The sequence below is a fragment of the Pelobates fuscus genome, chromosome 3 (genome assembly GCF_036172605.1).
Source record: "Pelobates fuscus isolate aPelFus1 chromosome 3, aPelFus1.pri, whole genome shotgun sequence".
NCBI classification, from domain to species: domain Eukaryota; kingdom Metazoa; phylum Chordata; class Amphibia; order Anura; family Pelobatidae; genus Pelobates; species Pelobates fuscus.
The window spans coordinates 344,531,466-344,553,920 of record NC_086319.1 but is presented as its reverse complement, the minus strand read 5'-3'; the positions used below and the strand labels follow the sequence as shown (position 1 = coordinate 344,553,920).

Sequence of the window (22,455 nt, the reverse complement as noted above, 5' to 3'; positions counted from 1 at the left end):
TACCTCTTTCCCTGTATTATTTCCAACCACGAGACTGAAGCTACTATTTGCTGTTAATTCAGCTCGTTTTCTAAATTGCACAGTTTTTGTCTCCCACAAATGTATTATCTGAAAGGGGCTGCCTTTACTCCCACTAATCTTGGGCAGCCCTGGACATGTATATTCTAGTGCTACTCTCAGATTAGGGGCTTCTGCACTGCATGATCTTATGGAGAATAATGCACAAATGACATCAGAGCGATAATATTTCACTGCATATGCTATGTCATTTTATTATTTTCTAAACTTATTAAAATTTTCTTGGATTGTGACCCATGTGGCACCAGTCTAAAATGTATTATTATAATTTTTTATGACAACGCACATCAAATTTCTCTTGTTATAAATAAAATAAAAAATCTATCAAGGCTATCACTGTCAGTGCTTATGCTTCTTGGTTGCTCTGTCCATTGTTGTCACAAATTAACAACGTAAAGATCACTCCACAGAATTTTTTAACGGTTTAATAGGTATACCAACAAACTAAACATTTTTTTTTTTTCTGTGTGTTTCCTTTGAGGGTATATGAAAAATACCCTGTCCGCTTCAATTTGCCTCTTTCCATGTCTCAGTGACAGCTATGATTTCTATTGCTATCAGCACTTTTATAAGCTGTCACAAATATGACATACTCCAGACACACAAAGTACTTCAGCTGAAGTGCTTTATGTGTCAGTGTTCCTTTAAAACAAAGTTTTCAATTCTCTGTAATTTGTACAACTGAATAAAACATTGGATATCATCTAACTTGTGTGAACCTTTTTTTTTTATCCAGATGCTCCATTTTATTTTACATTTTTATTAAACATCTAGCAAATGATAAAATCTAGTTCAGTCCTGGCACATCCAAGGCACGCATTGCAGACAAAGAGGGAATTAGAGACATTGTTTCAGTTCTACCTTTTTCTGTATGCCTTTTCTCTGCTGCTAGATACAATTGACAGTGCTTATAACCATGAGTTTCAGAAATCTAAGATGGAGAAGCTTACAGAATAAAGAGGTGTGGATTTGTACATTTAGTTTTATTTATCACCCCTCAATAAAACACATTTCTTAAGTATAGTGATATGTAAACACAATATAAAACATCCTGTGAAGTAGCAGTTTCCCTTTAAAAGGTCATAGCTTTTTGTAGGGATCAAGATATTAAGTATTAAAATGCCATCTCCCTAGATTGCATCAAACCCTTTTGAGCCTAGCTTCTCTGATGCTGCTTGTTTCATTTCCACAGTAAAAAAAATATATAAAATTGTGGAGCGCAACAATTATGAAGTGAACACAAACACCAACATTGTATTAAATAAAAAAAATTACAAATTACATAATTTTTCAAGTACATTAATGAAACCCCCAGTATATAAATAAAACATGTATAGGGAACAAACAGAGAAAGAATCCCGATAGCGTGAAATTTAAAATTTATAATGGGACAAAAGATAAAATGAATAATGCTCACCAGTGTTTAGAAACCAACGTATACAAATTTGTGCAGCAGTGAATACTACGTAAAGGAACACTATATCATTATCAACATGGATTCCTGACAATATGGTTTTAATCTGTCTGTACTGTGCTCCCCTCCCACTCCGTGAGAGGGTTGGAAGGTTGATTTTAACTTACCTTTTAGTCCTTGCTTTGCCGGTCTCTGTGGTGAAGCTCCATCTTTTTGAGATCATCAGTGTAGTCCAGCATTATTAAGTGTAAGAGCATTATGGTTGATGTAGTCCACAACATCTGGAGTGCCAAAGGTTGCCTACCCCGGATGTAGGCTATTTCAGCTGACCCAATGCTTTCCCATGAGGAAGTATTGGGATGTTAGTGTGTATGCGTGGCAAAACACTGTCTCTATGGACCATCTCATTGAAGTAGCCGAGTTTCACTTGGCTATTTCTGTGGAAGCACCTAGTGGCTGTCAGAGTGACAGCCACTAGAGGCTATTAAACACTGCCCTGTAAACATTGCTGTTTCTGTAGAAACATTTGGGAAATGGCAGCCAGACCACTTTACTGAGATGAATTGGTGTGGTGCCTATAGTGTTCCTTTAAATTTAGGAACACTTCAGAATAGTAGAATAACAAAAATCAAAAGTATGTACAAGGTCAATTTGTTTCATTTCTCTCAATCCAAATCCATCTGTGTTTTATTCCACCTTTGACACAAAATGGGGAGTTCTCACCTACCCAATGGAGTGTATTTTCCAGTTTCCATATTCATCTTTACTTGTCAATATTTACATTGCTTCCGTACACATCACTGCCAGTACATGCCTATAGCAACCCTTGTGTAATAGTGAAACATTGGGGGAAAAACTAAACCCCCTATTTTTATTTCATTTTTTTTAAATGAAAAACTATTGTTGAAACAATCCTTTTTAAGAAAAGAGAGAGGAACAAAAAGGTGCAAGAAGGAAACAAAAGTGGACTAAATGTAGTCCAAGAAAAGAGGAGTGGGAACAAAAATATCTTAAATGTGTTGATAAAAAAAAACTTTCAAACAAGGACCACACATGTACAAAAACCTTTCAGGAAAACTATAGTCACAACAACTCTAGCTTAATGAAGCAGTTTTGGTGTATAGATCATGCCTCTGAAGTTTCACTGCTTAATTCACTGCCATTTAGGAGTTAAATCGCGGTACGCTAAAAAGTGGTTTCATTTTCAATCAGATGTTTACTTACTTTAGATGTTTGTATGTTCTGCTCTAGAAACTGAACTGCTCCTGCTGGATGCTGAAGTATATTAACAGAATAGTAGATGATAAATTCTAAATTAAACAGACTGTGCAATAAAGGAAATTAAACATTGGATCTCTTTACAGGAAATGTGTAGGGATGCTGTGTAACTCACAAGGAGGGAAGTGTGGTGGAGCTGTTGATGTGGTCATTGCCACTCCTTCCCTGGCTCTGACACAGCCTGCATGAAAAAAAAAACTGGTTTCACTTTCAATCAGATGTAACTTAAAGGGACACTATAGTCACCAGAACAACTACAACTGATTAATGTAGTTGTTCTGGTGAGTATATTCAGTCCCTGCAGGCTTTTTTTGCAGTAAACACTGTCTTTTCACAGAAAAGGCAGTGTTTACATTAAAACCTAGGGGCACTTCCAGTGGCCACTCCTCAGATGGGCAGTGGAGGTGCTTCCTGGGGCAGTGCACTGAAGTTCAGCATCTCTATGCTCTGAATGGAGATGCATTGATTCAATGCATCTCTATGAGGGGATGCTAATTGGTCAGTGCAACGTCAACTCCCACCCCTGCCCCGCCCCTTTGACTATCTCAGCCAATCCATTGCTTTCCCTGTAGGAAAGCATTGGATTGGCTGAGATGATCAATTCCAATGATGTCAGCCAGGGCTCGAGTCCTGCAGGAACGCGTGGGAACGGCGTTCCTGCACTTTTCCCACAGCAGGAACGCCGTTCCCATTACTAATCCTGCAGGACCCAGGGCTGACACAAGCGGCTGCCAGAGCAGGGGGAGCACAAATCCGAATCCCCTGCCTCTGACTGGGGACTCGGATTTTTAAACTCACCTCTCCCCCTGCAGTCAGTGGAGTCGTCCGGCCTCTCCTGATGATGTCAGTAGGAGGGGGCGTGACTTTCTCTGCTCTTCTCACAGGACCGCTAGGGAGCAGAGGAAGTCACGCCCCCTCCTCCTGACATCATCAGGAGAGGCCGGCTTACTCTACTGACTGCAGGCTGCAGGTTCCAGATCCTGTCCCATCCCTCCTGGCCCAAGGTAAGCCTCAGGGAGGGGGGAAGGCACTTTAGGTTTTTTTTTTTGTCCCTTTCCCCAGTCCCTGTCTCCCTCCTCAGGCCCTGTCCCCCTCCTAAGGCCCTGTCCCCCTCCTGAGGCCCTGTCCCCCTCCTGAGGCCCTGTCCCCCTCCTGAGGCCCTGTCCCCCTCTCCTCAGTCCCTGTCCCCCTCTCCTCAGTCCCTGCCCCCCCTCCTCAGTCCCTGCCCCCCTCCTCAGTCCCTGCCCCCCCTCCTCAGTCCCTGCCCCCCCCTCCTCAGTCCCTGCCCCCCCTCCTCAGTCCCTGTCCCCCTCCTCAGTCCCTGTCCCCCTCCTCAGTCCCTGTCCCCCCTCCTCAGTCCCTGTCCCCCCTCCTCAGTCCCTGTCCCCCCTCCTCAGTCCCTGTCCCCCCTCCTCACTCCCTGTCTCTCACCTCAGTCCCTGTCCCCCCTCCTTGGTCCCTGTCTCCCTCCTTAGTCCCTTTCCCCAGTCCCTGTCCCCCTCCTCAAGCCCTATCCCCTTACTCAGTCCCTGTCCCCCTCCTCAGTCCCTGTCCCCCCCTCCTCAGCCTCTGTCCCCCTCCTCAGCCCCTGTCCCCCTCCTCAGCCCCTGTCCCTTTCCTCAGCCCATGGCCCCTTCCTCAGCCCATGCCCCCCCTCCTCCTAAGCTCCTGTCCCTTTTTCCACTGCACTGTCACTTTACTTAGCCCCTGTCCACCTTACTCAGCCCCTGTCCACCTTACTCAGCCCCTGTCCACCTTACTCAGCCCCGTGCGCTTACTCAGCCCCTGCATATGAGCATCAGCCCCTGTCCCCCTCCTCAGTCCCTGTCCCCTTCCTCAGCCCCTTCCCCTCTGCCTCAGCCCCTGTCCATCTTCTTCAGCCCCTGTCCATCTTCTTCAGCCCCTGTCCCTCTTCTTCAGCCCCTGTCCCTCTTCCTCAGCCCCTGTCCCTCTTCCTCAGCCCCTGTGGAGCCGTCCGGCCTCTCCTGATGATGTCAGTAGGAGGGGGCGTGACTTTCTCTGCTCTTCTCACAGGACCGCTAGGGAGCAGAGGAAGTCACGCCCCCTCCTCCTGACATCATCAGGAGAGGCCGGCTTACTCTACTGACTGCAGGCTGCAGGTTCCAGATCCTGTCCCATCCCTCCTGGCCCAAGGTAAGCCTCAGGGAGGGGGGAAGGCACTTTAGGTTTTTTTTTTTTGTCCCTTTCCCCAGTTCCTGTCTCCCTCCTCAGGCCCTGTCCCCCTCCTAAGGCCCTGTCCCCCTCCTGAGGCCCTGTCCCCCTCCTGAGGCCCTGTCCCCCTCCTGAGGCCCTGTCCCCCTCCTCAGTCCCTGTCCTCCCTCCTCAGTCCCTGTCCCCCTCTCCTCAGTCCCTGTCCCCCTCTCCTCAGTCCCTGTCCCCCTCTCCTCAGTCCCTGTCCCCCCCTCCTCAGTCCCTGTCCCCCCCCTCCTCAGTCCCTGTCCCCCCCTCCTCAGTCCCTGTCCCCCCTCCTCAGTCCCTGTCCCCCCTCCTCAGTCCCTGTCCCCCCTCCTCAGTCCCTGTCCCCCTCCTCAGTCCCTGTCCCCCTCCTCAGTCCCTGCCCCCCCTCCTCAGTCCCTGCCCCCCCTCCTCAGTCCCTGCCCCCCCCTCCTCAGTCCCTGCCCCCCCCTCCTCAGTCCCTGCCCCCCCCTCCTCAGTCCCTGCCCCCCCCTCCTCCGTCCCTGCCCCCCCCTCCTCAGTCCCTGTCCCCCTCCTCAGTCCCTGTCCCCCTCCTCAGTCCCTGTCCCCCTCCTCAGTCCCTGTCCCCCTCCTCAGTCCCTGTCCCCCTCCTCAGTCCCTGTCCCCCCTCCTCAGTCCCTGTCCCCCCTCCTCACTCCCTGTCTCTCACCTCAGTCCCTGTCCCCCCTCCTTGGTCCCTGTCTCCCTCCTTAGTCCCTTTCCCCAGTCCCTGTCCCCCTCCTCAAGCCCTATCCCCTTACTCAGTCCCTGTCCCCCTCCTCAGTCCCTGTCCCCCCCTCCTCAGCCTCTGTCCCCCTCCTCAGCCCCTGTCCCCCTCCTCAGCCCCTGTCCCTTTCCTCAGCCCATGGCCCCTTCCTCAGCCCATGCCCCCCCTCCTCCTAAGCTCCTGTCCCTTTTTCCACTGCACTGTCACTTTACTTAGCCCCTGTCCCCCTCCTCAGCCCCTGTCCACCTTACTCAGCCCCTGTCCACCTTACTCAGCCCCGTGCGCTTACTCAGCCCCTGCATATGAGCATCAGCCCCTGTCCCCCTCCTCAGTCCCTGTCCCCTTCCTCAGCCCCTGCCCCTCTGCCTCAGCCCCTGTCCATCTTCTTCAGCCCCTGTCCATCTTCTTCAGCCCCTGTCCATCTTCTTCAGCCCCTGTCCCTCTTCTTCAGCCCCTGTCCCTCTTCTTCAGCCCCTGTCCCTCTTCCTCAGCCCCTGTCCCTCTTCCTCAGCCCCTGTCCCTCTTCTTCAGCCCCTGTCCCTCTTCCTCAGCCCCCGTCCCTCTTCCTCAGCCCCCGTCCCACTTCCTCAGCCCCCGTCCCTCTTCCTCAGCCCCCGTCCCTCTTCCTCAGCCCCTGTCCCTCTTCCTCAGCCCCTGTCCCTCTTCCTCAGCCCCTGTCCCTCTTCCTCAGCCCCTGTCCCTCTTCCTCAGCCCCTGTCCCTCTTCCTCAGCCCCTGTCCCTCTTCCTCAGCCCCTGTCCCTCTTCCTCAGCCCCTGTCCCTCTTCCTCAGCCCATGCCCCCTTCGTCAGCCCCTGTCCCCCTCCTCAGCCCCTCAGTTCCTGTCCCTTTCCTCAGTTCCTGTCTCTTTCCTCAGTTCCTGTCCCTTTCCTCAGCCCCTCAGTTCCTGTCCCTTTCCTCAGCCCCTCAGTTCCTGTCCCTTTCCTCCGCTCCTGTCCCTTTCCTCCGCTCCTGTCCCTTTCCTCCGCTCCTGTCCCTTTCCTCCGCTCCTGTCCCTTTCCTCAGCCCCTATCCCTTACCTCATCCCATGTCCCCTTCCTCAGCCCATGCCCCCCCTCCCCCTCCTAAGCTCCTGTCCCTCTTCCTCAGCTCCTGTCCCCCTCTTCAGCCCCGTGCCCTTACTCAGCCCCTGCATACAAGCGTATCATTTTTTGGGGGGTGAGGGGGGGGGGGGGGGGGCGGGGAGTGGATCTTGGGTGAGTTCCTGCACTTTTTTACCCAGGACTTGACCCCTGATGTCAGCCAAATGGGCAGATCAAGGACGAGACCAGCGCCTGCAGACCTGTGGAGAGCTGGAAATAAGGTAAGTTGTAACCCTTCCTAAGGGGGCAAGTGCAGGACAAGCCACCTAACTGGTAGTTTTAACACCATAGGGTCAGAAATACATGTTTGTAGTGCAGACCCTGTAGTGTTCCTTTAACATAAAAAGGTTTTATCTCCTGCTCTGTAAATTGAATTTAATTACATACAGGAGGCTCCAGCAGGGGCTAGCAAGCTAATAACAGAGCAGGTGATAAGAAAATCTAAATTAAACAGAATTTGCCATACAGGAAGTGTAAACATTGGAGGACTCTTTACAAGTGTTTAGGAAGGCTGTGCAAGTCACTTGCAGGCAGGTGTGAATAGGGTGCATAACCAAAGTGATTTAACTCCTAAATGGCAGAGAATTGAGCAGTGAGACTGTAGGGGCGTGATCTTTACACCAAAACTGCTACATTAAACTTAAAGGGAAACTCCAGTGCCAGAAAAACGATCCGTTTTTTCTGGCACTGGAGGGTCCCTCTCCCTCCCACCCCCCAATCCCCGGTTACTGAAGGGGTGAAAACCCCTTCAGTCACTTACCTGGGACAGCGGCGATGTCCCTCGCCGCTGTCTCCGCCTCAGCGATGCTCCTCCTAATGATTACGTCGGCCGGTGGGCGAGACTAATCTCGCTCACCGGCCGAGGAGACCTAATGCGCATGCGCGGAAATGCCGCGCATGCGCATTACGTCTCCCCATAGGAAAGCATTGAAAAATCATTTCAATGCTTTCCTATGGGGTTTTGAGCGACGCTGGAGGTCCTCACACAGCGTGAGGATGTCCAGCGACGCTCTAGCACAGGAAACCTGTGCTAGAACCCAGGAAGTGACCTCTAGTGGCTGTCTAATAGACAGCCACTAGAGGTGGAGTTAACCCTGCAATGTAAATATTGCAGTTTATGAAAAACTGCAATAATTACACTTGCAGGGTTAAGGGTAGTGGGAGTTGGCACCCAGACCACTCCAATGAGCAGAAGTGGTCTGGGTGCCTGGAGTGTCCCTTTAAGTTGTTTTGGTGACTACAGTGTTCCTTTAATATGTACAGAACATATACCTATCCATATCTCTAAAAATATTTTCTAAACAATTTCAAGAGGGTGTTCCATAAATCTAATTTTAACATTTGTAGAGCAATATACAAAATCTTAAATAACAATAAAAGAAAAAGGAGAAAAAAAAGCAAAAAGGTTAATTCATGGGTTACCTACAGAGCAGGTAAGAGAAAAGAAAAAGGTTACTATATGTAATCAAAACATTGGGGAACAAGTAAAAAATTTATAAAAAAGCATTTACGAACAATTTTATTTTTTTTGTATATGTTCTAGGTGTGGGTTTGTGAAAGTTTATGGTAAGAGATTATCTTTTTGTAGGTAGTTAGCATTATTTTCACAATATTTGTGTTACTGTGTCACGGAGATGTATTATCTAACTTCTACGTTAGCCATCCGACTTTGAGAGACAATGATTTGCTGAGAGTGCTGAAGGTGGATTAACCTTTCGGGCGCTTGCTTATAGTAGAAAATTGTGGCAAAATAATTTGCAAAGTATATACTTGTTTTATGTGTGTTTTACTTTTATATTCAGTAATTTGTTCCTTGTTTTAAATTAATATATTTAACTCTTTCTTCAGGTAAACAACTGTGGACTTCATTTAGTTTTGCAGACCTCACCAGTAGCCGAAAAAAACAAACAGGTAAATGTAAATTAGAAGGAATTATTATGAGCAGATATGCATAACTTAACAGCCTGGTGTATTCCTTTACCAGTTTTTTTTTTTTAGACCGTTTCAAAACTTCAAAAGCTTGTCTATTTAATATGCTCATACTTTTGCCCCTATCATTTGTGGAAGTGTTCACTACAAAATGTATCTTTAGCCACAGAATGGCTACATTTCAGTGCTAGATATAAATGGTTCATTTCTGCATTTAGCATCTACATGTTAACTCTTCCTAGTTCACAACTTGGACGCAAGTCTGAAAATAGTATGCTTTTTAGTTGGTTACCATCACAACAACACCAGGACACTATAAAAGCTAGAGTTAGTCCCTGCAAGTGTCACCTGTGATTAAATTCTAGCAAGTTGATGAAGTATTTGTTCATAAACATAATACATGCATTACAGTTTTATACAGATAGATTATTGTTTTTTTTTTGTTTTTTTTGTGAAACATATCTCTTTAGACTTTTCATTAAAGGGACAATAGGCATCATAACCCCTTGATCTCAATGGAGTGGTTATAATGCCTGGAGTCATAGAGAAGGATTGGGTGCATGTTCAGAAATTGCTGCTCTCATCCAACTGGTTGCTCCCTACATAGAAGTGAATGAGGGGCTTCACTATAAACATATCTGATTTAAGAGCAAAAGCTTAGGTGAAAATACTATAAAACAAGAAATATTTTAACATCTTTCTGTCTAGGTGTAATGTATTTTATTTTTATTTGTTTTGCAGTATGAATTCAGATTAAGCAAAGAATCCTCCTCCGTTAACAGCCGTACCACTCAACACGATGTAGAAAGGAGCAGTGGGGGAAGGCAAGGTACTGCATAATTTGTCTATGAGAACATTTTTATTCACAGATTTAAAGGACAACTGTCATCAGATATTCAATTAAACATAGAAACATAGAATGTGACGGCAGATAAGAACCATTCGGCCCATCTAGTCTGCCCAGTTTTCTAAATACTTTCATTAGTCCCTGGCCTTATCTTATAGTTAGGATAGCCTTATGCCTATCCCACGCATGCATAAACTCCTTTACTGTGTTAACCTCTACCACTTCAGCTGGAAGGCTATTCCATGCATCCACTACCCTCTCAGTAAAGTAATACTTCCTGGTATTATTTTTAAACCTAATTTAGGACTATGTCCTCTTGTTGTTCTTATATCTTCTTATTTTGAGAAGGGCCCTTTCCTATCCTTATCTTTGCCCCTCTCAGAGAGGCAAATAACTCGATGACTGACTCCCCACGCCTCTATCCCTTTTTTTTGTTCTCTTCCCCTCTTCTCTCTTATTTCTCCTCCATCTTCTTACTTCTATTTTCCTTCTTGCATTACCCTCTCTCAGGAGGATTATTGTCCATTGCATATTCTTACATTCTAGCTACCACTCCCTATAATCCGACCAAAACCTTTGGCTTTGTCACCCATCTACCTGAAAGCAAATCCCCTTACTGGGATAACTGAATTAATCTAACCACAAATGTCGCTATTTTATTGCATCCATTGCTGCACAGAGTCACTCTACTCGGAGGCATTAACATTGAATTATTATGCTTGTTGATGTCATTGATGACTTATTGCTAAAAAAAATTCACTTTTGAAAAAATAAATAAAAAAGTGGAATTTTCTAAAAAGAACAAATAAATCTATATATATATATATATATATATAAAATTAATAGGTTACTGCAGGCAACAAGACCTCGTCAGTGATTTCAAGCGGCCATGGTGCCTGGAATCTGTATGTACATCGTTTTACTACGAAACGCTGCACATGTAAAGCAGCGTTGCTAGACGTGTACCTCCATCTCTGGCAGCATCACTGGGCTGTTTTCACCAGCCTGGAACAAGAATTCTGTGGTGGCTACTGTCAGTTATGTGCAACTTTCCATTTACAGAAATGCGTTAATTGTCTGAGAGTGGTTAGCTGCTGCTCTCAGCCAATGAATGCCCACTAGGTTCAGCATCCGGCCTCTGCAGCTTGAAAATCTTTCTTCAGAGCTGACCAGGGGCCTGGCGAGACCCTGTAAGAGGGCAAACCATTGCTAAACTGTTTGCCTGATTACTGGGGGAATTGGGCCATCATAACCACTACAGCGGGCTGAAATAATTTCTCATTGTGTTTCTAAACAAACATTGGAGATATATATATGTTTGCTATAACTAATTGTTTTGCTACATGGCTAAACTTAGCTACAGTGTGTTGAAAGAGAATACCGGTAAATGTTTATTTTCCTCCAATATGCTTAGTGAGGGTAAAGTTGTTGAGACGTCTTCCGATTCTGTACAGTGAAGTCAAAGATAACATGACGATATCTAGCTTTGCAATAGCGTTAATGAAATTGCATTCGGTGAAATGCTGCCACACAGTCATATGTATATATGAAGTTCAGCAGCTGGCAAGCCACCTATTTTCTACACCTAATATCATTTGGAAAATACTGATTAGGGAACAGCACACATACAAAAAAAAAGTACAATTTAAAATTTTACAAGGCTTTTTAAAATCACCTATCTTAGCAAACAAATATGGATATTTGGTTACACCATATTGCCATATTGTGTTAAGCCCACCACTATGTCACAGTACCCCAATATTGATGTCTCCTACACTAATTTTAACATGAGAGATTTGCATGCTAACTTGCAATACATACCGCTTAAGCTGATTCCAGAGACTCTGCTCAATTTACGCTTTCCTGTGGTTGCCTCCATAGGGGCACCCATAGTGGATGGGTGGGGTGCTCAGCCCAATAGGAGTCGGTCTGTATTCCAAATCTACACAGAAAAAAGGGGAATTGGGTGCACTCCCAGAACATGCATTTTAAGTAGTGGTGCTGCCATAAAGACCCCAAAATATATACAAAATAAAGATTAGGGAACAGCGCATAAACAAAAAATACACTTTTAAATGTACTTTACGTCAGCACCACTACTTAGAAATGCATGTCCCAGGGGTGCCCCCAATACCCCTTTTTTCTTAACGAAGAATACAGGTATGTAATTACCAAAGTACAGTTTAGTGATCTCAAACATGTTATGTGTTTTTTGTTTGTTTTTTTGCAATCCCAAACTGTTATAAGTTCTGGAAGAAATCCATCGCCAATACAAAGGACATTTCTTTTTTTATTTATGTTTATTTAGATACCTGTCATTCACAAAATGTGTGCATCATGGTTATCACAATTTGCTAGCTATATAATAAATCTATATTTATGCTTGTAAAATTTCCCTGCTGAGGTTTATGGCATCCCATAATTTTTAAAGTTTGTCTGTATGACAGTTCTTACGTGTTTTTGCTGGTTTACTTGGAACATATATTGCCAATATCTGTTCCATATGTTCCACATTTGGTAATGCAAAGTTTGAATAAATGATAGAATTTGTTAGACCAGTCCTCCAGCAATACAAAGAAAGCAAAATTGTTTGAGTTCCATTGTTTCCTAACACTTTAACTTGCAGAACTGAGCCTTAAAGAAAGAGAAGGCGTTACCATGCTACATGCCATATATTATTTCTTGCTATTTCCCCCACCCCTCCGATTGGTTGTTTCTGTTGCTTTGTTAAACTTGTTCTGCTATTGGTGGATGCAGTAAAGAAGGTCTTCTGTCTTTATTAAAATTCAGATTATTCCTTCACCATTGCTAGAATCATCTACAATTCTGTGCATTAATGAATGGTTAGGTCACCTTGGGGGGACAAGTAATACAATTTGGATATATGTGCTGTATGTTGTATGTCTACACATTGTAAGGCTGACTTTCCATTGTGCATCATGCAAACCCACAATGCAATGCACAATTTCAGTTCTTGAGATATGATGCACTGACCTTCCTTTCCTCTAGTTAGTAGATACAAGTTTTCACAACTTTATTAAAAAAAGGATTTTCTAGGCCTAAATTGACTAGTTTCCAAAGCATACATTTACATGGTAGCATAGTTGAATTGAAAGTTTTGTTAATGTTATATAGACTGATACAATAATTTTTTCTTTTCTTTTTTATTTTTTTTAAAGATGGAAGAGTTTCAAGTCCTGTCACACGTAGCAAACAGTCTTACATCCCAGTAACTACTAATGTCACAGAGGTGTTTGGCTCTGCTCCGAAATATGGAAAAGAGTACATGTCCTTGGGTGCACTTGGAGACATCCCAAGTCATTTGCTACCAAAACCCAGGTCCAGATCTGTCTCAAACTGTGCCAACCCCAACAACAACAACGAAGACATGCCAAAAGGTACTTGCAATGCATACATTTAAGCCTGGTAGAGGTGTGCATTTTGTGAAGTGGAATCAATAATTTTATTCTTTGCTAAGGTTCTCTAAAAAAATATTATGTGTGGATTTGAGGTAATGGTTGGGTCCCATTGGTTATCCTTCACTCAATAATATTAATGAGATCAGTAAGAGTTTTAATGATCAATGAGGTAGTGGTTAATTTTGTTTAAATTTATTTAAATTAACTATTTTTGTTTGTTTCCTAAAGGGTACCTTGCAGGAACTATTAACACTTTATTATATACCCTTTGTTGAATGGCCGTTTCTGAATGTGCCTTTTCTAATTATCGGTTAGTCTTGGGGATTAAAAGTATAAAATGTATCTGTGCAGTTCATGATCTAAATGAGCTCCTTAAAGGAACACTGACTATTCCTGACCCTATAGTGTTAAAAACACCATCTAGCCCTCTTGGCCACCTTACCCCCTTATATATAGTAAACTCTTACTTTCAGTCCAAACAGCAGCACAACATACAAACACACTCCTGCAATCTAACACAAATATTACATACAAACACACCCCTGCATTCCATCTCCAAAAGGATATACAAACACACCCCTTCATTTAAATATAAATACTTCATACAAAAGTACATCCACATTCAAACACACACCTGCAATCAAACGCAAACATTACTTACATACAGACCCCTGTATTTAAACACTAAAACTACCCCCCTTCAAACACACCAACACTATACATGAATCTATAGCGCTAGTATATGCTGTAGCGCTGTACAGAGATACAACCTAGAAATTGTGACTTGAGACGCCTTAGAAAAATATTGAAATATTAAGGATGTCTTGAACCTAAAAAGTTTCTGAACCACCACCTGCAATGTGCCTTCACAGATCGGAGGGGACATCAGAGATCTCCCTCCCCGGCTTGGCAGGCACCGTGCTGGCAGCCATCAGGGGAGGGAGGGATATAGGACCCGGGAGCTCAGCCTGCAGCGCCTCCAGTTACCATGGCAACGCTCCAGATCTCACGAGAGTGAACTCTCGCCCTGGAGCTGCGGGCTAGAGTTCACTCTCACTGCTGGAACCACCAGGGATCCTCCCTCAGTAATGGTAGGAAGGGAGGGGGGTCATAAATATATTTATTTTATTAAATAAAAAAAGAACATTATTAAAAAGCCTCCCCTCCCATACACACACTGCCCCACAAACATACAATGCCTCCCCATACACACATTGCGCCACAAATATACACTGTACCCCAAAACATACAATGCCCCCCCATACACACAATGCCCCACAAACATACACTGCGGCCCCACAAACATACACTGCCCCTATACACACACTGCGCCACACACACATACAGTGCCCCCCCATACAGACACTGCCTCCCATATACACACTGCCCAAACATACACACACGTACACTGCCCCCATACACACACTGCTCCAAACACACATACACTGCAAGCCTCACACACACTGACCCACAAATACACTGCCCCTCACACACACACACACATACACTGCCCCCTGACACACACACTGCACCCCTGACATACACTGCTGCCCTCACCCACTTCACCGCTCACATACTACATCCCCCACACACACACACACACACTTATCTTTAACATGCCTTAGGGCGCAAGAGAGGGGGGGGGGGGGGGCGCAAAAATCAGAATCCCCTGCATCTGGCTGGGGATTTTAATTTATCAAATTACCTCACTCTCTCTGCAGCCTGCAGCCAGTGTAGTTGGCCGGCCTCTCCTGAGGATGTCAAAAGGAGAAGGCATGACTTCCACTGCTCTTCTCCCAGGACCGCTGGGGAGTCTGGGAGAAGAGCAGAGGAAGTCACGCCACCTCCTGACATCATCAGGAGAGGCTGGCCGACTCCACTGACTGCAGGCTCCAGATCCTGTCCCACGCCTCCTGGCCCAAGGTAAGCCTCAGGGAGGAAAGTAATACATTTTAGTTTTTTTTTTTTTTTAATCCCCCTTCTTCAGTCCCTGTCCCCTTGCTCAGCCCCTGTCCCTTTCCTCAGCCCCTGTCCCTTTCCTCAGCCCCTGTCCCTTTCCTCAGCCCCTCTCCCTTTCCTCAGCCCCTCTCCCTTTCCTCAGCCCCTCTCCCTTTCCTCAGCCCCTCTACCTTTCCTCAGTCCCTCTCCCTTTTCTCACCCCTTTCCTCAGCCCCTCTCCCTTTCCCCAGCCGTGTCCCCCTTTCCACAGCCGTGTCCCCCTTTCCCCAGCCGTGTCCCCCTTTCCCCAGCCGTGTCCCCCTTTCCCCAGCCGTGTCCCCCTTTCCCCAGCCGTGAACCCCTTTCCTCAGCCGTGTCCCCCTTTCCTCAGCCCGTGTCCCCCTTTCCTCAGCCCGTGTCCCCCTTTCCTCAGCCCGTGTCCCCCTTTCCTCAGCCCGCGTCCCCCTTTCCTCAGCCCGCGTCCCCCTTTCCTCAGCCCGCGTCCCCCTTTCCTCAGCCGTGTCCCTGTCCCCATTCCCCCTTCCTCAGGCCCTGTCACCTTGTCCCTGTCCCCATTCCTCAGCCCCTGTCCCCATTCCTCAGCCCCTGTCCCCATTCCTCAGCCCCTGTCCCCCATTCCTCAGCCCCTGTCCCCCTTTCCTCAGCCCCTGTCCCCCTTTCCTCAGCCCCTGTCCCCCTTTCCTCAGCCCTGTCCCCCTTTCCTCAGCCCTGTCCCCCTTTCTTCAGCCCTGTCCCCCTTTCTTCAGCCCTGTCCCCCTTCCCCCAGCCCTGTCCCCCTTCCCCCAGCCCTGTCCCCCTTCCCCCAGCCCTGTCCCCCTTCCCCCAGCCCAGTCCCACTGCTTAGCCCCTGTCCCCCTTTCCTCAGCCCTGTCCCCCTTCCCCCAGCCCTGTCCCCCTTCCCCCAGCCCTGTCCCCCTTCCCCCAGCCCAGTCCCACTGCTTAGCCCCTGTCCCCCTTTCCTCAGCCCCTTTCCCCCTTTCCTCAGCCCCTTTCCCCCTTTCCTCAGCCCTGTCCCCATTCCTCAGCCCCTGTCCCCATTCCTCAGCCCCTGTCCCCCTTTCCTCAGCCCCTGTCCCCCTTTCCTCAGCCCTGTCCCCCTTTCTTCAGCCCTGTCCCCCTTTCCTCAGCCCTGTCCCTCTTCCCCCAGCCCTGTCCCCCTTCCCCCAGCCCTGTCCCCCTTCCCCCAGCCCTGTCCCCCTTCCCCCAGCCCAGTCCCACTGCTTAGCCCCTGTCCCCCTTTCCTCAGCCCTGTCCCCCTTCCCCCAGCCCTGTCCCCCCTTCCCCCAGCCCTGTCCCCCTTCCCCCAGCCCAGTCCCACTGCTTAGCCCCTGTCCCCCTTTCCTCAGCCCTGTCCCCCTTCCCCCAGCCCTGTCCCCCTTCCCCCAGCCCTGTCCCCCTTCCCCCAGCCGTGTCCCCCTTTCCCCAGCCGTGTCCCCCTTTCCCCAGCCGTGAAGCCCTTTCCTCAGCCGTGTCCCCCTTTCCTCAGCCCGTGTCCCCCTTTCCTCAGCCCGTGTCCCCCTTTCCTCAGCCCGCGTCCCCCTTTCCTCAGCCCGCGTCCCCCTTTCCTCAGCCCGCGTCCCCCTTTCCTCAGCCCGCGTCTCCCTTTCCTCAGCCCGCGTCCCCCTTTCCTCAGCCGTGTCCCTGTCCCCATTCCCCCTTCCTCAGGCCCTGTCACCTTGTCCCTGTCCCCATTCCTCAGCCCCTGTCCCCATTCCTCAGCCCCTGTCCCCCATTCCTCAGCCCCTGTCCCCCTTTCCTCAGCCCCTGTCCCCATTCCTCAGCCCCTGTCCCCATTCCTCAGCCCCTGTCCCCATTCCTCAGCCCCTGTCCCCCTTTCCTCAGCCCCTGTCCCCCTTTCCTCAGCCCCTGTCCCCCTTTCCTCAGCCCCTGTCCCCCTTTCCTCAGCCCTGTCCCCCTTTCCTCAGCCCTGTCCCCCTTTCTTCAGCCCTGTCCCCCTTTCTTCAGCCCTGTCCCCCTTTCCTCAGCCCTGTCCCCCTTTCCTCAGCCCTGTCCCCCTTTCCTCAGCCCTGTCCCCCTTCCCCCAGCCCCCAGCTCTGTCCCCCTTCCCCCAGCCCTGTCCCCCTTCCCCCAGCCCTGTCCCCCTTCCCCCAGCCCAGTCCCACTGCTTAGCCCCTGTCCCCCTTTCCTCAGCCCCTTTCCCCCTTTCCTCAGCCCTGTCCCCTTTTCCTCAGCCCTGTCCCCTTTTCCTCAGCCCTGTCCCCTTTTCCTCAGCCCTGTCCCCTTTTCCTCAGCCCCTGTCCCCTTTTCCTCAGCCCCTGTCCCCTTTTCCTCAGCCCCTGTCCCCTTTTCCTCGGCCCCCGTCCCCCTTGCTCGGCCCCCGTCCCCCTTGCTCGGCCCCCGTCCCACTTACTCGTCCCCCGTCCCCCTTGCTCCAGTGTCAGATAACAGACCAAATGTCTGTTAGGATTCCGGAAGCGCTACCAGTGGCTTTCTGGCAGACAGCCACTAGGGGCAGACTTAGAGCTGCAATGTAACCTGAACTGCACTGTTTTCTATTGCAGCACTAAGTGCAATAGGGGCACAGCACCCAGACCACTTCAATTAGCTGAAGTGGTCTGGGTTGAGTGTTCCTTTAATGTTAACCTGTTATCTTAATTCTTTGTGCTTACTTGCTGTACATTTTATCACTTAGGTAGCAAGCTATTTTATTTTTTATTCAAGTGATGTATTGCAGCAGTAGTGATGGGAGGGAATATGTACAGAATAGCTCAGTTGTTGGTGCTCCAAATGGTTTGTCTTTAGCCTCTATGCAGTCTGCAGACTAAATACACCACAGTTACAACTAAGCTTTTAATTAATTGAGGTTGAGCAAGAGACTGACAATTTTATAGTTATAATAATGTACCTTGAGAAGCGTTTGCAAGCAAGCCAAAAAAAAACGAAATTGAGCTTTCCTGGTTAAACAATATTATATTATTGTGTAAAATAGAAAGGGAAACCATAAAGGCAAATAAAAAAAAGGCTTCTATCCATTATCTTACTCTGTGTTCTCTGATTGTTTATCATTTAAACTTTTTACGTAGAACAATTCAGTTACATAAGAAACTTGCCAAGGCCAGAACCAGGATGTCCCGTTGTGCACCGTACTCCAGAGGAGAAAGCCATCTGCCCAGACAAACTTAACCTAGAAAGGTAACCTCAGTTAAGCCTTTTTTTTTTTTTTGGATCATGGGGGGGAAGGCGGGGGGGAATCATTAACCTGAGTAAATCTAAAAACAAATGTGCCCTTTGCTAATATGTTTTGCCCTTTTTTGTAAAACCACCAAAACTCATGTCCATACATGAGAGAAAAACAGCAATAACTCACAGTTCTACAAGTATGAAATTAAATAACGTATCCATGTTATTTTGTGAGCAGAATCTTTAGACCAGCGCTGAACTACAACTCCCATGATTCCCTGGCTATCTGTATCATTGAATGAATCATGGGAGTTGTAGTTCAGCAAAATCTGTGGGGCCGCAGGTTGGACAGGCCTGCTTTAGACCTTTCAAAAGAAAAAAAAAAAAAAGCCTGGATTGCTGTTGTGAACGTATTTCAGTTGTCTAAAGCCAAGTTAGTGAAATCACAAGGTGTTTTTGTTTGTTTAAAAAAAATAGTTTTATATGTCAATGTGCAGCATCCTAATTCATACAGTAATATATTGTAGCTTAATTAAATATTTAAAAAACAGTAAAATAAATGAGCTTTCGAGGTCATGGGAAGAGTCTATAATGAGCAGTTCTGGGCAAAATGAAAAATTATCCCTCTCAACATTGAGAGCTATGGAACCAGCAGGCACACCTGAAAAGTGAGCTTGTTGGCTAAATATAAGTGTTTTAAAGATATCAGAGATAAAAGCGATAGCTTGTAGTTGTGTGTGCTCATTTAAAAAGGAATCTTGTTTTACATTTTTACTCATAGTAACCCATTTGATACACATTTTATGCTATGTAACATTTGCTTGTTTTGTTTTGATTCATTATGTTCTTAGTAGTAAATTGAATGCTTGCTGTACTTAACTGTTTTTCAGGCAAAAGCTGAATGTCTGTCCTATAATAGAAGGGGAGGAAAATCTGCGATTATTATATTTCCAGCACAACTTTATTACAAAAATCCAGAATTTATCAAGTCTGCAGCGCCTTATATTTCTAGATTTGTATGACAATCAAATTGAAGAAATAAATGGTCTTTCAGCTTTACGATCTTTGCGTGTCCTCATGTTGGGAAATAATAGGTACTGATTCATTTTTTAATATAAAAACATATCTGCAGGAGTTGAAAAGTATTCATTGGATAAGGAGTCAGCAATTGATTTTGCAGAGAGTTGTGTGTGTGTGTGTGGGGGGGTCTTTGTTTTTTTGTTTGTTTGTTTTTTTACTCAAGTGTGATGCGCTATTTTATAATATAATTAACAAAGTATTAGGTTCCATAAGTATTATATCTAGGAGGCAGGGCACCCTGCCTCTAGAGTTTGTTAGGCAAAAGGCCCTAGGTTTGTCATTTAATCAGATCTCTGATCTTTAACACAAATTAGAGGACTTCTGTGAATATTTAAATGCCTTTGTTATTTAAAAGGGAAGTCTAAGTAACATATATATTATATAACTCAGTGTAGTGGTGATGCTGCCAAAAGTCAATGTGCATCTCCTTCCGTTTTATGTCAGACCATTTGGAAGCAGTTTGACAAAAAACAGTGCATTACCTTGCAGCCAGAGCACTTGGTAATGCAGAAGTGTAATCTCAGAATTATAAAGGCAACTGAAGAGAGGTGGTGTCTGGGTTGGCAATAGCATTGCTTTTTTTGTCAAATCAGTTCTAAATTGAGAATGCAATTTTTAAATAGCCTATCAAGCAGCAAGGGGACATAATTGTGTAATACCATTAAAGGACAACTGCCATCATGTAATTTCTCATTTTTTTAAAGTTTATTATATAATGAAAGATAATCATTTTTTTTAAAATGATGCACGTTGACTGATCTCAGACAATTAATGCAATTCTCTACATGGAAAGATGCATATAATTGACATTAGAATTGGAGTTCTGGGCTGGCTGATGACACCCCAGTCATGCTGCTGGAGGTAAAGTTACACCTCTGGCAGCAGAGTGGTTTATATCTGTATGTGCAGTGAAATGCTGCACATACACACTCCAGGCACCATGATCACTTCAGACCACTGAAGGGGTCATGGTGTCCCGTCCAGAGCAACCATTTATTTCTTATTTTTAATGATGTTATTGATTATTATTTATTTATATATCTTTTTTTTTTTTTTTATCTGATCAACTGCTGCTCTCTGTATCATGCCTGCTGCTGCATTTGGTCTGTTTTCTCTACGTGAACCTCCAGCAGTAGGCATGTTAGGTTGTGCAGTTGTTTAGATAACAGTAGATCCTGACTCCACATGGCTGCTCAACGAAATAAAGAAGTGACAAAAACAATATGCATCATTAAAAAACAAAAAAACCTGTTATTGTGTTAAATGTTATAAACTTTTTGAAATAATGAGAAGTCTAAATGTTATGACCGTTGTCCTTTAAAGTGGAGTTATCTCAAAAATCGAAACAGAGAGAGGCTCTTCGGCAAACATAAAACTTTATTTGTAGGTGATTATTTTACAATTCTTACATTTTATGTGGAAGATAATGTGTTAATATATTTGGTCAAATAGTACATTGTTTTATTTCAATTCATCTTACAGAATTAAGAAAATTGCAAACCTGGAGAGCCTTAAAAGTCTTGATGTTTTGGATTTACATGGGAATCAGGTATGGGTAAACACACAATTCATTCTTCCTGTATAGAATGGATCCAGGGGTATTACTTGCTGCAGTACTGCTGTTTGTTCACCTTTTACAAATTGTCCAGCAGACATCTGCAAAAATGTAAATTTTAAGCAAAGACACAGAGGTCTCTCAATCATGGGATTTCTAGCATTCCATCCATGGAATGTAATTGCAGCTAAACTCATTGTGTAATTTCAGCACTACTCATTATGTACATATGGAACTGATTTGTTTGCATTTGCAACCTGTCTTCAAATGGTCTGCATTTGCACCTTATTAGCTTGTTTCCAGTGTTGACATTAAAGGAACACTCGAGCTTTAGAAAACAATATATCTATTCTATTCTATCTGTTTTAAACATTACCATGTCTGTGTGCATGTTTGTATTGTTGCCCCCCATTTTAAAAATAAATAACCCCCCACCCATTAAAAAAACAAAAACAAAAAATCTTCACTTTAATCCTGTGCTGCCCCATTATCGGCTCAGCCGCAAGTTTTTATCACTCAGTGATCTCAGGCCAGTCCAATGTTTTATAGAGAAGTCTCAGGCCAGGGGAACTATGGCTAAGGTTACATAAATAAAGTGAGTAAGCTCCTATATAGCAGAGACTCGAGGAATGAGACTGCAGAGGCATGGTCTGCACACCAAAACTAATTCTTTAAAATAAGACTTGTTGGTGCTTAGAGTATGCCTTTAACCGCTAAAAAAAATATGTTGTTCATGTTGTTTAATACATATAATACTATGTTTTTGGGGGGAGAGAAACTTCATATGCAAATATAGGAAATATCTACTGTATCTATCCTGCTTAGACTGATCACAGGTGACATGCAATGTTTTAGAATTGAGTCAGACAATCTAACAACTCTTCTATGCATCTTCTTAAGGTTTCATTGGACGGGGGTGGAATTTAAAGCTAGATCTTAAATCTGAAAATGAGGAGAAAACATTGTGAGAGAAGAAAGCAAGAGATAGATGATTGAAGCATAATAAATAGGATATGATTTGGGCATTGCGATTTGGTCGTAAGGGTATTGGAGAAAGATTTGTGAGAAAACAGTGATTTGTCCCCAAAGGATTGTGGGAAAATGGGAAGAGAAATTGGCAAAGGAAAACATATATAGGGTATTACACAAGGAACAACAGTGAGATGCAATGGGAGGAAAGAGAAAAAAAATATGATATTGAATGTACTGCCAAACAAAGTGCTGGCTCCCAAACTTGGGAAGCCGTGGGTCACATTTTGTTAAATCAATGGCACGGTGTAATTGAGATTTGAAGTAATATTTTCCATGTTGCAAATAAATCTACATTTCGATATTACCTATGTTCTACTTGAAGGAGCCCGATCCAATATTTTATGACACTAATTCTTACCGTTGTGTTAGTTTCAATATATGGTAGAAGTGCTTAATTGGTATACGTTTACAGTTCAAGAGAGCTAAAAAGGGATATAGTTTAATACTGGTCCCGAAAAGGAAGCCCACAATGCGAAAGCCCCACTTTCAGAAAGATCATATCCACATACACAGCCTTGATTTTCTATTAAATGGATTGTCATGGAGCACTTGTATAAATGATTAGTTACTGCTCTTACTAGGATAATAATGATGAGTCAGGTGCGTGTTTCTGAATATTTTTATACTGTGCTCTTTGGTTTAACATTCCAGGATTCAATGGAGGATAATGGTTCTTTGGCAGTTGAATGATTACCCTTG

At 45.4% G+C, this 22,455-nt stretch overlaps 1 protein-coding gene across 1 annotated transcript in view; it reads left to right on the top strand.

The window, feature by feature from the left end:
• Nucleotides 1–22,455, top strand: part of LRRC49 (leucine rich repeat containing 49) — a 128,807-nt gene that overhangs the window by 2,924 nt on the left and 103,428 nt on the right. Inside the window, exons 2-7 of the mRNA XM_063449127.1 lie at nt 8,643–8,705; nt 9,465–9,552; nt 12,750–12,968; nt 17,993–18,101; nt 18,980–19,183; nt 20,652–20,718. Coding sequence (XP_063305197.1) covers nt 8,643–8,705; nt 9,465–9,552; nt 12,750–12,968; nt 17,993–18,101; nt 18,980–19,183; nt 20,652–20,718 — 750 coding nt within the window. The remainder of the gene's footprint in view (nt 1–8,642; nt 8,706–9,464; nt 9,553–12,749; nt 12,969–17,992; nt 18,102–18,979; nt 19,184–20,651; nt 20,719–22,455) is intronic.